Consider the following 14,979-nt stretch of genomic DNA (forward strand, 5'->3'; position numbering starts at 1 on the left):
CCTCTAGCTTTGAAGCTAGAGTACACAAAGCATGTAAAACAGGATTGCATTTAATATTATCCGACCCTGCATGATTGAAATAACCAGCGTCTTCCCTCTCCACCAGCCTCTCACCTGAACCCATAGTCCTCTCCGCGCAGGATCTCTGGTGCAATGTAGTTGGGCGTGCCGCAGAAGGTGGACGTCGAGTCGCCCTGGCGGATGCCCTCCTTGCACATGCCGTAGTCGGTCAGCTTGATGTGGCCCTCGTGGTCGATCAGCACGTTGTCCAGCTTCAGGTCGCGGTATATTATGCCTGGAGGTCGGGAAGAGGAACGGGTGGATGACGACGACGGTGGCGATGATAGAGATGGTGTTTGAATTTCGGGCATTCAAAATGATTTATTGGTGATTTCTGTAACCTTCACGAGACATATTCAATTTTAAGCGTGAATTTGTGCGTGTAAACATGTTGAAAACTGAAGATCGTTGAAAGTTGCAAGAATTCGTACGATGTTGGCCTGAAATGAATTATTCCGCCCATTCCCATTCACTCTATAACCTTTCGCAATGTCTCATAACTGACGATCTAACACTACACAATATCTACGGAACATACGTCGGTGGACGAAGACGTTAAAAAACAAACTCGTCTGAGTGCCCCACCTCTCTCGTGCAGGAAGTTGAGCGCCAGGCAGATCTCGGCCGTGTAGAACTTGGCGTGCTCCTCGGGCAGCTTCCTCTGCCGCTGCATGTGGAACATCAGGTCGCCGCCGCGAACAAACTCTGGAGATAAAACAGCCAAGAAATGTCAATCCACCACTGCGCAAAAACTCTCAAAACACGGGTGTGGACGAGATCGGCACCACGCACAAACCCTTAAAATGGCCCTGGACAGTGAGGTAACAATCGAACATAAGCTCTAAGAACACACCCAACATTAGGTAGGTGCTGGTGACACGGACCGCCCACCACTATCCATCGCAAGGCAGGTGTTGGTCCACATCTCAAACCGCCACCCTGCCTCTCCGGTCTATGAAGTGGCATCGAGCACAAACCACGCGCGGTATAAATCCGGCTGATGAATCCTCCTCAGAACTGTGGGGAGGTGTCCGGAACTCCAACGTCCCCCGCGTCCACCGGCTTTGTGGAAACGACAGTGGTAGGAGAGAGGCGCCAGCCCCCGGGGCCACATACATATTTCATGCGATATTTTATGCCCATAATTCGGCCGTTCTGCCGGCGGCCGGGACGATTCGACGACTTTAGTTCGGAGTATGGCTGGGTGACGACTCTTGGGACGCACTGTGGCGGCCGGAGAAAGGCCGATATGGCGGCCTTTCAAGGCAGCGCTTCAGAACAGCACTTGAGGGCGCCACTTGAGAATGGCGTCTCCAAGCAGCGCTTCGAGCCAACACTTCCGGGGAACACTCTAAGCGAAGACAATTACGTAGGCATTTCAGAGTTCCGAAGTAACTAGTTCAGCCCACATTTACTGCTACGTACTGATGCATCATTCGCCGTTTACACACCAAAGAAAATATCCGTAACCTCCTATGACGAGAGCCCAACCAGCCATTAGAAGCCGGAAAACCACCGATGACACGGTCGCCTGGGGAAGACGTTTATGCGGCGCGATTATCTCTTCGGACATGATTGTCGGCAATAGGGACCCAAATCGCGTCCTCGCATGCCGCGCCACCGTGATGCAAACACAGCGGACGGCGATGACAATGCCGGGCTAATTGGATCGTTCCATGTGATTGTCGGCACGCGAAAGTAGCCTCTATTGACGGCGACCGCTGCTGTATGCGCTGTGTGCTTGACGTATAAAGCGTAATGACCGCAGTCGTGTCTATGTCCTATACCAATAGACAACAGCGTATGCATGCATGACGTACGTTTTTAGTGGTCATTTAATGCTATTATACAGTTATACACACAATGTCAGCGAGCAGCTGATAAGAAATGATAAAGCCTTGACAGCCCAATACAATATACATAATGCAGTCGCATGTTACTACATATGTAACGATTCGAGTTGCCGGAATGCAATCACAGCCCTTATGGAATCAATAAAGATGCCGAAATGCAGACTAAAGGCAGCACTGGGCGATACGTTACCAAACCACCCAGTTTACGCCTCCCGAATCACTCAGGTCACGTTGCTACATTCCAGAGTTCAAGGCATGTCGACATTTGGACCACTGCAACGAGGTTTTTCAACGAAGTTATCAGCGACATGAGCACATTTCAGAAAATCAGGGAAAACAAAACAACTTGCATGTCAGTACGAATACGGCAGTTCATCAGGAATTTGATATTACGACAGGGGTAGTTACTTCATGATTTTCCCATTTAAATAAAAACTAATTGTCATTCTTTCAACAACAAGCATAACACCATCCTCGGAGGCAATTTCGAACATCACGCGGCGGCGGCGACGGCGGAGGCTGTGATGAGGAAGGCGTCGGTGTGCCTGCGGCGTTGGCGGGCGGTGGCGACGGCGGCGGGCGATGGGCGGCGATGTCCTCTGCCATGTCGGACGCCGCCGGGCGGCCCGTTAGGACGTCTCACCACTAATGGGGCCTGCCGGTGCGGCGCCACGTCCGCCACTCTGCCGACCTACTACCGAGAAACACGAGACGCCGCCGCCTCCCCGCCGACGCCAGACAGGCAGGCAGACAGAGACAGACAGACAGAGACACACATCACAGACAGAGAGATGGGCAGACAGACAGGCAGACAGGCAGATGGACGGCGCCGGTCGCCGCAGCCTCGCTGCCAGGAACAGCCGCCGGCAGACGCAGCCGCCGCCACATCAGGCCAGCCACTGGCTTCCGCTTACACCAGCCTTACGCCGAACAGCGGCCGTCGCTGCAGCCACCAGTTTCAGCGTGAATACCAGCCGGCCGTCCTAACTGGTTAAATATAGCTCTACTGTACCCGCTAATTAGTTCTGCTGCTATCGCGAAGATTTGCTAAACTTAAAGTGTGCTCTTGCATCGGCTCATGGCTTGAGTTAACCACTTTTGTCTCAAACTGTTCAGTATTAGGCGAACAGTTACAAGTCATGTTCAAGATTCTTCAGAATGCAGGTCTCGCAACAGATGAAAATTGCCAGAACAAGTTCGATATCCGGGTCCAGTTAATCCACAGTACGTAGTGTTTCATACACTCGGCGTCATCTTCACAAAGTCATCTCTTACGTCTAAAACTCGCCGACACCGGGCCAAAACGTACGGCCGTGTCAAATCGCCGACAGTTCCGCGGCGCTGCGCGGTACGGTAATTGATCCGGCCGCAGGAGGTGATCCATGTGGAGTGTCACGTGGGCTGACACGATGGGATGTTACAGGACGGGGACCGGCGGCGGGCCGGTGATAGCTATATACTCTGGGCCAAGCTCTGGGCGATAGCAGGGTATATTGACTTACAGGGTATGGTCATTTGGCAGCCCAGGATTTGTGATGGATAATGCGCAGCAAAGACATCTCTGGCGCATGCTTTTAGCATGAGGATACTTTTTACAATATATGACGTAATTATTATTTTATTACAGTTTTTGATGATTTTTGTGTTTTTGTTTTTACTTTTTCACCGTAATATAATTAAGACTTTGTATTTACAAATAATTCATGTTTTTGTCAGTGCTGTGGATATGTTGAAAAAAGAATTGACGTCATCAAAGGTTGAGTGAAACAATTTACTACTTTCACGTAAACTTGACCTTGTTGGTAATGGGAAAAATGTAATGTAAACATATATCAGTCTCTGTGCTTATGTTGATTTGTGGTGAAAGCTAGTTATTTATTTGAATTGTGGTGGAGTTTTGGTTCAGTAGGTATGATATATATATTAACCACCCGCTGAAATTCAATGCAAGCAATTTTGAGCTGAAATTTCTGCATCATTTGCGCTGAAAGCTGGGGTCGTGCTGTGAAACATCAAAGAACTCACCTGTTCAACTTACCTGTTGGGGGTTCCCTGCCTTTAAGAGTACAACATAGAGGCGCAAATGTAAGCCCCAATAAAACAAGCCCCTGGCCGGAAGTTCAGACCCTCTTCAGACCCGCTCGCAGGATGAGTCTGCTGCTAGATTGACCAGCGTGCTGAAAAATTTGGTGACCACCATTTGCAATAAAATTCTGCTGCAGCCGTGCGCCGAAAAATTCAGCGGCCACCATGCGCTGAATTTGGCGCATGCGAAATTGCGCCAGGCTGAGACTTGTGCTGAAATTTTTGGCGCAATTCTGCCATTACGCCAAACATATTTGGTGTATTTTTTTCAGTCTGGGCGTGGCCCATCCAGAGCAGCTCTGCGCTCCAAGGTCCTGTGGTGGTGAGCGTCTCGCCTCACCAGAGGTGGACTGGCGATGGTAGCCAAGATGCCAGCTTTCAAACACCAGGTGCCAGAATCAATGCGTAATTATGTACATTTACCTTTCCAGACTTAGCTCTGCCTTAATAATGCTGTGATTGTTTGGAAGACTAATAAATCTTGCATGCTTTGTACACAGGATGACTAGACCATTAGGCAAAACATTTTACCTGCGTTAAAATCGTGCTAGTGAATAGTGACCAATATGCACATTGCTTTCTTGTCCATAAACTATTTTTGGAAGCATTGATTCAATGCAACCTGAATAAAAATATGTACAGTTGTCAGTTACACATAAGCAAATACCATTTTACTTATTAAATTTAGAGCTGCTCAGTGATTGCACAGTTTCTGAAAGAAAGATGGGTATCATGATGCCTGTTGTTCTCGATTATTTGTTTTATAGGGGTGCTGCAGCGTCAACAGGCTCATGATACTTACTACCCTTTTATTATGCCCTTTGTCCACGCCATTGACAATATTGTTGTGCAAGAAAAAGTATAAATTAAGTGTTTTTGCTGGATAAAGGGTGGGATTTATTTGTTTGTTTCTTTTTGTAACTACACGCTCCGCGGCTGAACCTCTACCTGTATGGAGTGTGCCGTGTCATGCTGCGCCGCTTAAAAACGCATTATGTTATGCCGTCCTAATTGCCTCGCATCGTATCTTTTAAAGACAATAATTGAAGCGTGAGCGTAACGTGAAAGGCCACAACATCGAGAACTCCAACACATTTTTCCCTATTTGTTGTCAGGTCTCCGGAATGGCGCGACAGAAAGTCCGGCCCGCCTACGAGCTGCTGTCTGCTTCGTGCGGTCTGGCCGCACAGACGTACTCGGTACATGCCCGGAAAGGAGAAAGAGACAGCCTTCCTCTTCACCATTGACAGCGGCATGGGCGTCCTCAACAGCTCGGCCATCCGAGGGACGCCAAAACACTGCGGAGAGGCTGCTCCGGTACTCCCGGGCAGGAGGACGCCCTCTCTAAGCTGGTGGAAGAGGTGGAGGGACTGCGCTTCGGCTCAGCTGGTCACCTCCTCCCGTTCCAGAAGGGTCTAGTAGTGACAGTGAAGGTGGAGCGGGGTCTGCTCGCTGACGTGCTCGCTACCCTACCGGCTTTCCCAGAACCGGCTGTAGGGCTCGTTCAGCCACATCCGCGGCTCTGGCGGCGGAAGCCCCAACCCCACGACGACAGAGGTGAAGGGGCGCCTCCGCCTGTTCACTCTGATCCAGCTTGCGCGTCACGGGCCCACGGCGTGCAGATTAAGAGTCGCTCACCCGCGGCGCTCCCGGTACCAGCAGCGGAGGCGGAGGCGGGGGCAGAGCCGGAGGCAGATGAGGATCAAGCCGACCAGGCGCAGATGGTGGTGCAGGAGGCGGTATACCCTGAGCCGCCCCAAGAAGTTCCTGAGGGGACGGAGAGCCTGGAGCCCGTTCCTGACGAGCCAGCCCCGGACGCAGAGGAGGAGGCGGAGCAGGAGAGGGCGCAGCTACTGCGGGAGGCCGAGACAGTGCATATACCGCCTGCGCCCTCAGCGGCGCTGGACGCTGAGACTGGTGTGCCGGCCACCGAAGGTGCAATGGCGCATCTGGCCGGCTACATCGCCAGAAAATGCGGCCCCAGTTTCGGCGCGCTGGCGATGGCATCTGAGGACGCGCCAGTTCAGACGCTCTGGACTCGACTGCGCAGCGCGGCCGGCGGACTCACGATCCCCTCCCAGCTCTGCTTAGACCTGTTAAATCAGCTCGAGGCGGAGTTCATATATGTTTCACGTGTTCGCTAAAGTGTCTTGAAAATGCTCAAATGTGTGCCATTCGTGATTTGCCTGATGATGCAGTGCAAGTACTGTGAAACGCGTTGCAGTTAATATAGCTGATGATATGTAAATGCAGTCTACATCCATATCGTGCTCAAATAATGTAGCGCACAAGCTACCCTGAGGTAGGCTTTGAATTCACCGAATTTTCCAGTCGACCGTTCAGATGGAAATCAACTTGAGTACCCTGGTATGCTGAGTATGTTTTCGTAGTGTTACATAGCGTACCGTCGGACAGAATGGAGCTATGCTGCTGTGACATTCATCGAACCTCCCGTTTGATATTGGTTGCATACTGTGCAATGTGCATGTGTGCACTTTCACATATCGTGTTATCTGAAATTGAATCGACCTATGCCGCTGTGCCGCTGCCTGGGTTGCCGGCGACAGCGGCGGAGCGCATCTGATCGGCACAATGTTACAGATCAGGATCCGTCCTGTCTGGAGGTAATCGGACCGGTGTTTGTCTAGCCAGATGTCCTCCATCGTATCACTGATATTCATCTGTAAGGCTGTGCTCTTGCCTAATGCAGCTTCCATCCATTCAGTCAGTTTTGAATTGTAATAGAGGAAGCCAGATGTCATAGATGTCTTCGTTTAAGGGATTGTTTTCGCATGTCATGCATCGGAAATACAATCAAAATAGAATTAATTGATGATCAGCTATGCAACCGCAAATCAGCAGCATCGAATCTATGTACAGCATTGTTATGCACTTCTATAACCGAAGTGATCCGACGAAACACCAGCGACCCTCAGCCAAAATATACATTATATGCCCTGGAACCACAAGTGTTTGCTAATTCGATGCACATGAATACCGCGACTTTCCGCATGGAAATCAACAGCTATTATCACCGGTAACCAAAAACGTTATTGCCAGACGTTCATTTCAATGATAGCAACACAGCAACGCTAGTCAATGGGATGTAGAACTTCTTTCGGTGGCATATTTTGCATACTTCTCTACTTTTCTTCAGTAAAACTGACCCGGGATGCATAAGATAATCCATTTAGCTTTCAAATGACATTAGAAGTTTTGATTTGAGTTTCATAGTTCCTGAGATAATGCGGCTAGAAAAATGGCTAAAATCAGGGATTTTCCCATAGCTCAACATTAGTGAAGGAAAAACTTCAAGCTCTGGTGACGTCACGTGAGGAGGAAGCTGCCAATGACAATGACCGGGGGCCGGGCGATAGCGCCACTGCCTCAGACAGACACACAGACGCCACAGGTGGCCGAGGGGGCGTCAAACGCAGGCAGCGCGCGCGCCGCGTGGAGCGGACTCAGTCTGGGCTGCAGGAACAGTGGTGGAATGTCCGGTGGGGCTAGATTCAGGATGACAGGAGAATGCGCTATCATGTGTCTCATGAATGAGAAATAGCAAATCGAGGCTTGACATTACCTTACCGAATAGGTATCGGCATAAAAAATACAGCTGAGTCAGGCACAGAAAATATCTTCTGAACCCAGAGTAAAGCACAAGACGGCATCTTCTAAGCATAATCGTTGTTGCCAAAACCGATTTATCCGAGAAAAAAGCACTGTGGAACTTGACCAGAGTGGCATCTTAGGCACAAATCAAACAAAATTAAGCCAATCAGTGGCACGTGGGCACAAAATCTGCACCACTTACGATAACCCATTAATCGGTCTTATGGTGATACGGGAAACTGTTCGACTAACGATTCTAAGAATGATCCTGCCAATCAACCAAGTCATGAAACAGAGCTTCAACTTTTCTGCCCATAAATCTGTCGTAAAACGAACAGGGCGCTGATTGGTTGATGGTTCTCAGAACAGCCTTGCGCCGGTCGTAGTCACGAAACTGTCCTCTTATCTTTTCCTGTAGGTCACGTCGTAAATATTTCCACCTTTTCCTGTCAATTACACAGTGAATAACTCCGTATCGATCCGACAGGACAGTTGTCCGACTGAGTTGCAAGGTCAGCAAATGTTTGTCAACAGGTAGACGGACACATCAATGTAGCCTTCTCCCCCAGGAAGTCCTTATAAAGCACCACCTCGCCCATCCCTTATCACCACTTCGACTCTACCAGATCCGTTTAGACATCCACAAGACAACGCATATTAGAAAACACTCAGTCACTAGTCAGACCATTGATAGGCACCCTCGTTCGCTCACCGATAACAAAGAAGAGCCGGCTGGGACTCTGGAAGCACGAGTGCAGTCCGACCAGGAACGGGTGGTTGGAGGCCGTCTCGAACACGTGCTTCTCGGTCTGCACCCAATCAATGTCCTCGTCGTCCGTCACCAGCTCCTTCTTGATGACCTACGACACGCAACGCGGCGGTCAGCACCAACTTTGAACTCCTGTATGTACAGACGGCTATCACAAGAGGGGTGGAACTCCAGGAACTCCCATGTTATAACACAGGGAATGAACGCCAGGTATATACCACAAAGAGACGCAGCGACACCAGACATCCGCACATTGAGTGCGGGAATAGAGTATCCTAAGCGCTCTAATGCACAGGAAACGACCAGGCATTTCGCACCTTGAAACACAATATCATCTAGCGTCGCGCACGTTTTAACAGACGTTGAAATATCGCTCCGCGGCCATCAAGTTCGTCCCACAACACGACCTAACGCAGCGAACACACCAAACGTCTACCGTTATGGCTCTTAATTACCGCCGCTGTGTCATGGAACACACAGAAACGTTTCGTGAATGCCGTCGTTAACCGGCATGGACAGGTGTTGTTGCGTGACTTGCTGACAAGCAGCTAACATAATGATGTAGTTAGGGTGAGGGAATTCGACAGGTAGAAGTTCAGACGCGTGTTACGTAGAAATTTATTGCTGAAGAATCGCCAAATTATCTAAATGATTGAGTGGTAGCAGGAAGCCAATAAGGAAGTAAAGTTAAGTGCATTTCTTGGAAGACATTGCTAATTAATAAACTATCCACAATTAAACCACCACAGTGCCGTTGAGTAGTGCATAAACACTAGGTAGCTTGTGGGATTCGAGCCACTGACCTTCATAGCGTAGACGCGCTTGGTGCGCTTCAGCTCGACCATCAGCACCTTGGCGTAGCTGCCGCGTCCGATGACGCGGATCAGCTCGAAGTCTGCCAGCGAGTACTGCCGCTGACCTCCCGGCTCCAGATCTGACGGGACATGGGGCGGCGGTAAGACGGACGTACTGATAGAATTACTGTGGGTCTTGTGATGTTACACAGTGGGTTGCACTGGGTTACAGGTTCTTGTTACAGTGGGTCATGATCAGACTCCGGACGGCACATCGCTGCTGTATTACTGCCATGGCACTGATTGTGGATCACGGACCCACCCGCTCCAAGACGCTGCACCTGGAATTTGTGAAGACTTTTCGACTTACTTTGCAATAGCGGCAGCTGTCATCAGCAACCAAATTACACTACACCTACGACCTTGAAGCTACAACTAGGATTCTAGCACACTTTCTTCTTCTGCTTTTGCTCTGCTCTACTCTCCTCTCTATGCCTTGCTCTCCTCTGCTCTGCTCTCTCCCACGGGTCGCCAGGCGGCGGCTAAGACGCGCAGTGTCACCGCCCTCCGCCGAGGTACAGGTGGCGGCGCCGGCCGGGCCGCTCCCGGGGGACCGTTTGAGCGGCCCGGGTCGTCGCCTCCGCCCGCTACCTCACCTGGGCTCTGATCCATACGGGCGGCGCGGTCGTCGCTCGTCGCCGCCCGCTGTCGCCGCCGGCGCCAATACCGACCGGGCGGCAGCGCGGCTCAAGGCAGAGTCTCCACCGGCCTCCGTCCCGGTCACACGAGGAATATTAACGGGCACACGCCTACCTGCGCTGAGTCGGGAGGAGACGACAGCTTCGAAAATACCTCGAGCATGGAGAGGAGCCCCTCGAACGGAGGCCGGTCCGAGCGTAGAGGCACAGATAAAGTGACCTTCCGCGAATGTGCGGGCCGAGGGACCGTGCCAGGATGATGGGTCATGAGCCCGGCGGGCCGCGGCCGATGGCCCCCGGGGTGGCGATGGATCAGACGCCATTCGTTATCCCATTCACCGACCGTGAATGGAGCGCCACCGCCGCCCTCAGACAGGGTGGCCAGCCGGTATCGGCCCGGGAGGGAGGACCGAGACAGACACCCCTGAGACATGCCTGAGAGACGGAATAACCAACACCGAGAGACGGACAGCTCAGATGTAGTCGGCCGTCAGCCGAAGAATCTATCGTCAATCCAGCACCAAAAAACGGATGTCAATCCAGTACCCTGAGATGAATCGTGGGCTTCAGAGACTTGGATAGCTTTGGGCACCATTTCATAATGATTCGATCGACGCGTATTCTGACCGGTCGATCACGCAATATCCGCAGCCGCCAACTACGACCTGTTGTTACCCGAGCAACTGCTGTTCGTGAGGAGCCTCGCGTCGTCCTTCAGAGGCGCGGTCTCAACTGCCTAGGATCACGGTCGATAAGTTCGTGATTCGGCCACCCGTCACATCAGCAGCACCTTTTCCATCAGCTGGAGCAGTCGGTGCGTAAATTACGTGATTTTAACTTTATTGGAGTTGACGGCACGTTGCATAAAGAGTCCTACAAAAACAAACGTCTTAAAATCAAATTTTAAGCATCATTTAGTTGATCCGATACAAACGAGCATCACTAGCCTGCGGCAAAAGACGCCAGGGCTGGTATACTACTACTAGTCTCACTTTCCACTTTCTTTGCTAGCCCTAACTAGCCCTAACCCTTTCTTTGCAAGACAAACTTCTGTTGCGGCCGAGGAGAAACACCGCACGCGTGTTTATGACTTCAAACGCGACCCGTGCGCCGATGAAGGCGGTAGGTGGCGAGATTTCCACGAAACACTCCCCTGCGCCGGCGTCTAGCGAGGTGAATTTCCGCCGGGTGCCCGCGGGCTATTGTTTGCAGAAGCCGCGCCAGTGAGGCGCTTTTCCCGTATCGCGCTGTGGACTTAAAGAGGCCGAGCGGAGCGCGTATCAGCTTCCAACGCTCAGGATTATGCTGTTTGACTAGACTCATCTGTTTGCTGACAGAACGATCCGAACGTATACAGCTAGGAAATCAAACAGTGTGTAGGAATGTGCGCCGCGTGTGTCAATTCATCATAGAGCTTATTTAGTATTAAAGGTTCCGTCAGGCCCTATGGGAATCGATATGAATTTTTAGCGATTAAGACAAAATTAGTGCTCACAACATTTAAATACCTTTTTGGAGGCATTCAATATCGGAAAATTCATTGAAGGCGGACGCTCGAGTGCTCCCAAAGAAGTCCGAACAAACAGTTTAATTGCAATCCAAACGTCCACTGATATTGCCTATTGCATCTGGTCGGTGCAGATAATAAAACGATACGAAAAAAACAAGTCCGTTGGAACAGAACTTGAAATTACAGCGATCGTTGCATCGAAGGACACAAGATACTGTTTTCTCAGTTCGAGAAAGTATAATATTCCATCTCTCAGCTACCAAGCAGCCTGTTCAGAAACGGTCTCTGGGTGTCAGGTCGGGCTACCAGAAGCCGTGTCGGTAGCGGGCACATGACCGCTCCAATATCGCCCGGTGCAGCCGATATGTCTTCGCTACCGTCCCCGCCCTGAGCGATGGCCGCCCTCCGGTCTGACCCCTGTACCACTGGCGTCTACCGTACGGCTACCACGTGTGCACGTGCTGCTGAGGGCATGGCCATGGGCGTGTCTTTTGTGTTGATGAACCGGGCGTCCTGACATTGCAGAAAATTGACGAAAATACCCTTCTAACCCACAAATCAATTTGGGTTCAACTCCCTTCTCAATTACCGGTATAGAAGCGCAAACTCTTACTCGATTTACATTTTTTGGAGGGGTGACATCGGTCAACGCCCTAGATGAAACATTTCGCACGACCCCGAAACGGTGTCGGTCGCACATCGAATATGGTCCAGTGCGCACGACAGCCTCATTTGAATAAGGCCCACTCGGACTTAGGCAGCGTCCGTCATAAAGTTGGTCATAAAGGTAGCGTCAAATCGCTTTGATTATCAGCACGAGAGCGACAATTCTGCAGTTCAAGACTATGTCCTACGTTCCAGTGATCTTGGTTCAAGGCTGACGAATAAAAAGGCAGCGGCCGCTTCATATCTTGATCCTGACGCCTACCAAGAACGACAAAAGACATCTAACACGAAGTCTTTTGATTCGTAGCTATCGAGAAGGCGCCGACCACGTCCAGATTGGCCAGGATGGGACGGGATCCCACAGGTCACTGACCCGTTCGGGATGTGGTCGAATCACATCGGCAAGTGACCCGATCAATGATGAAGGTAGCCAATCACGAAAGGCGCACAAAGTCGCTGTAAGAGTAGCCTCTCATGTTCGGCAGCAGGCACCGTCCATTTCCAACGGTGCCATATTCTGAATCTGGCTGAGCTGATTCACAGATTCACAAACAACGTTCGCTGACGAACGCCGACAAAATCGACCGCCAACAGCGCCACAGCCAGCCAATCCTTTTTCACTCAGCTGTCAACAATAGCTTCTCTATATTCAATATGATCACTTGTATTGCTGTTCGGGCGGATTCGGTTTCAATAAGCTGAGAGCAGTGACGGCGCGGGCTGCCAATGCCGCAGCACCAGATACAATCGCCTACAATGTAAATAACTGAGACAGCGCGAACAAAGCGGCTTCCGATACCCGTGTTGACACTTCAGTCAAACTTTAGCGCCGCTGTCGGCGCTCGAATCACCGCCAAATCTAGTCAGGGCTCCGTCCCAACTGGCCGAATCAGCCCACGGGCCGTCCGTCTCACAAGTTGGCCGCGGCTGGCAGGCATCATTGTCGATATATAGGACACCCAGAGGAGCCGGACCGTGTCTCAGGCCATCTGATGACGTCACAACACGACTTCTGACGTCATCACGGCAATCATGGCTTCCAAATTCGGCCCAGCCAAATAGTGAGACGGCATAACGGATTTATGTCGCTACTATCACTCTTCAGAAGACGTCGTCAATGGCTGTCGGCGAAGGGCGTCGATACATAGCTGATGCGCATTATTTACAGTCTGACACCGCACCACTCCTGCAGTGGTATCTAATCAGCGGCACGCGGTGGCACGGAAAGGTGTCGTTACTCACACTTCTACGATTTTAGCTGGGTGAAGTAAAGCCTTTGGATAATTTACGAGTTTACCCAAGGAAAAATACCTCAGCGAATTAGCTGATGCAGTGTTTAGTTAAGGCATCTTTGCACGAAAAGGTGAACCTATCTTTAACTAGCTAGTCTGCAGCAAACCCTTCCAAATATTTCAAACGCGCCACCTCACGTGCACCACCAAACGATTTTCCATCAACCAAATGTGTGCCGACATTTGAAGTGAAATTCAATTCCAGCACAAAAAGCACCGCCGCAAAATGTAGCCGCAAAGGTGAAATCAAATAACAACAATAAGATCAAAGCTTTGAACTGTTATCAAACGAAAAAAATATTCACTCCACCGCAAGAATCGAACCCACGACTACCGCTCCGACTTTCACTGACCTGCCGACGGCGCGTCGACGCTGACCACTTCTGTGGCGGCGGACGGGGGTGGCAGCGTGTCCTCGATCGGCACAGGAATGTGCGCGCTGGTGGGCGGCACCACACTGTCCGCCTCTGAAACAGTGCACCGACAATCAGAACGGGACAGCAGAGTCTCTAAAATAGCACACAGACAGTCAGAACGAGGGCAGTGAGAGATGGGTTAACGACGGGGAAACGACGGAAACGGGTCAAAAAAAAAAAACCCGGAACGGTTTGTGATGAAGCATAGCACAGGGACAGAAAAAAGACGGAAGGAGGGTTTATATGAAAAAAATGACGGGCCGCTACCACGCGCCGCGTTATGCTTTAGATGACGGCCGTTAGACGAGACGATTGTAGCGTAACATTTGCAAACACGGCTTTAGGACAGCATTTCAGAGATAGAGCAGACGTGTTAGGGGTCCCACTGCCCGGTTTAGCACACATAAAACGACGGTCAAAGAGAGGCACGGCACGTAAAAACCAGTGGAACGACGCTTCGGGCGCCAGGTAAACTGGGAGAGAGCGGCAGGTAAACGGGGAGAGAGCGGCGCTGAAATCCGTGCGAAAGGGCGCGGGACACTGTCTGCTCAGGAGACAGGCAAAGAGAAACGAGCCAGAGAAGTCGGTCAAAACGACCGGCCGGCAGTCAGCGACAGTCCGACCGTACAACTGCGGGACTGGTACGAAGATGGGTCGCAGCACTTTGACAATGGCCGAGACAACTTCTTTCGGAAAAGGCGGACTGTTAACATTTCCACATCGTGGCGTGTCCATCCGGACAGGTTTAGAGGGACAACTTTTCTCTCAAGTCTCCCGCGACAGTGACGGACATAGGACAAAACAGTCACAATGCTACTACCGAAAACACATCAGTTTGTTAGCTCTACATACTAGCTAAATGTACATTCTATAATCAAGCATCCTCTAGTTCAGTGGTCGGCAGGTCCTCCGGGGTCGTGCCCCCTTTTTTGGCGCCAGGCAGCGCCATTACCCCCACCTGCCAGATCCCATTGGTGATATAACCATGGTTACTAAAATTCCATACTTTTCCGCGACTCTTTGGGTACCATATCTGCGAGAAACCACAGGCTCCCCCCCCCCCCTGCGGTTTCTCGCAAATATCTCAAAAAAAGTTGAGCGCCACCATTTTGTCACATTTTGTCATGCATTTTGTCTGCACATGTTGTGAAAATTTCAGACCAAAGTCGCTCAAAGTCAGGTCACCAGATCACGTCAAGTGACCTCACCTCAGTAAAGACTGTA

General features: G+C 50.9%; 1 protein-coding gene and 1 long non-coding RNA gene across 10 annotated transcripts in view; one reads left to right on the forward strand and one right to left on the reverse strand.

Annotated features, from left to right (window-relative positions):
• Positions 1–14,979, reverse strand: part of LOC122385114 (atypical protein kinase C-like) — a 120,873-nt gene that overhangs the window by 45,600 nt on the left and 60,294 nt on the right. For all 7 annotated transcript variants that reach the window (XM_043373116.1, XM_043373114.1, XM_043373115.1 and 4 more), the window contains exons 8-12: positions 13,693–13,806; positions 9,183–9,313; positions 8,323–8,470; positions 646–765; positions 115–295 (exon numbers count right to left, since the gene is read on the reverse strand). In XM_043373116.1, the coding sequence (XP_043229051.1) occupies positions 115–295; positions 646–765; positions 8,323–8,470; positions 9,183–9,313; positions 13,693–13,806 (694 nt within the window). The remainder of the gene's footprint in view (positions 1–114; positions 296–645; positions 766–8,322; positions 8,471–9,182; positions 9,314–13,692; positions 13,807–14,979) is intronic.
• On the forward strand, positions 3,623–6,967 carry LOC122385116. Of its 3 annotated transcripts, XR_006257163.1 has the most exons (3): positions 3,660–3,822; positions 4,271–4,403; positions 5,114–6,967. It is a non-coding gene; the product is annotated as an uncharacterized LOC122385116 (long non-coding RNA). The 3 variants fall into 3 exon arrangements; XR_006257164.1 differs by lacking the exon at positions 4,271–4,403 and having other exon boundaries at positions 3,623–3,822; XR_006257162.1 differs by lacking the exon at positions 3,660–3,822 and having other exon boundaries at positions 3,830–4,403.

Source organism: Amphibalanus amphitrite, unplaced genomic scaffold (genome assembly GCF_019059575.1).
Source record: "Amphibalanus amphitrite isolate SeventyFive unplaced genomic scaffold, NRLGWU_Aamphi_draft 000209F_arrow, whole genome shotgun sequence".
Taxonomy (NCBI): domain Eukaryota; kingdom Metazoa; phylum Arthropoda; class Thecostraca; order Balanomorpha; family Balanidae; genus Amphibalanus; species Amphibalanus amphitrite.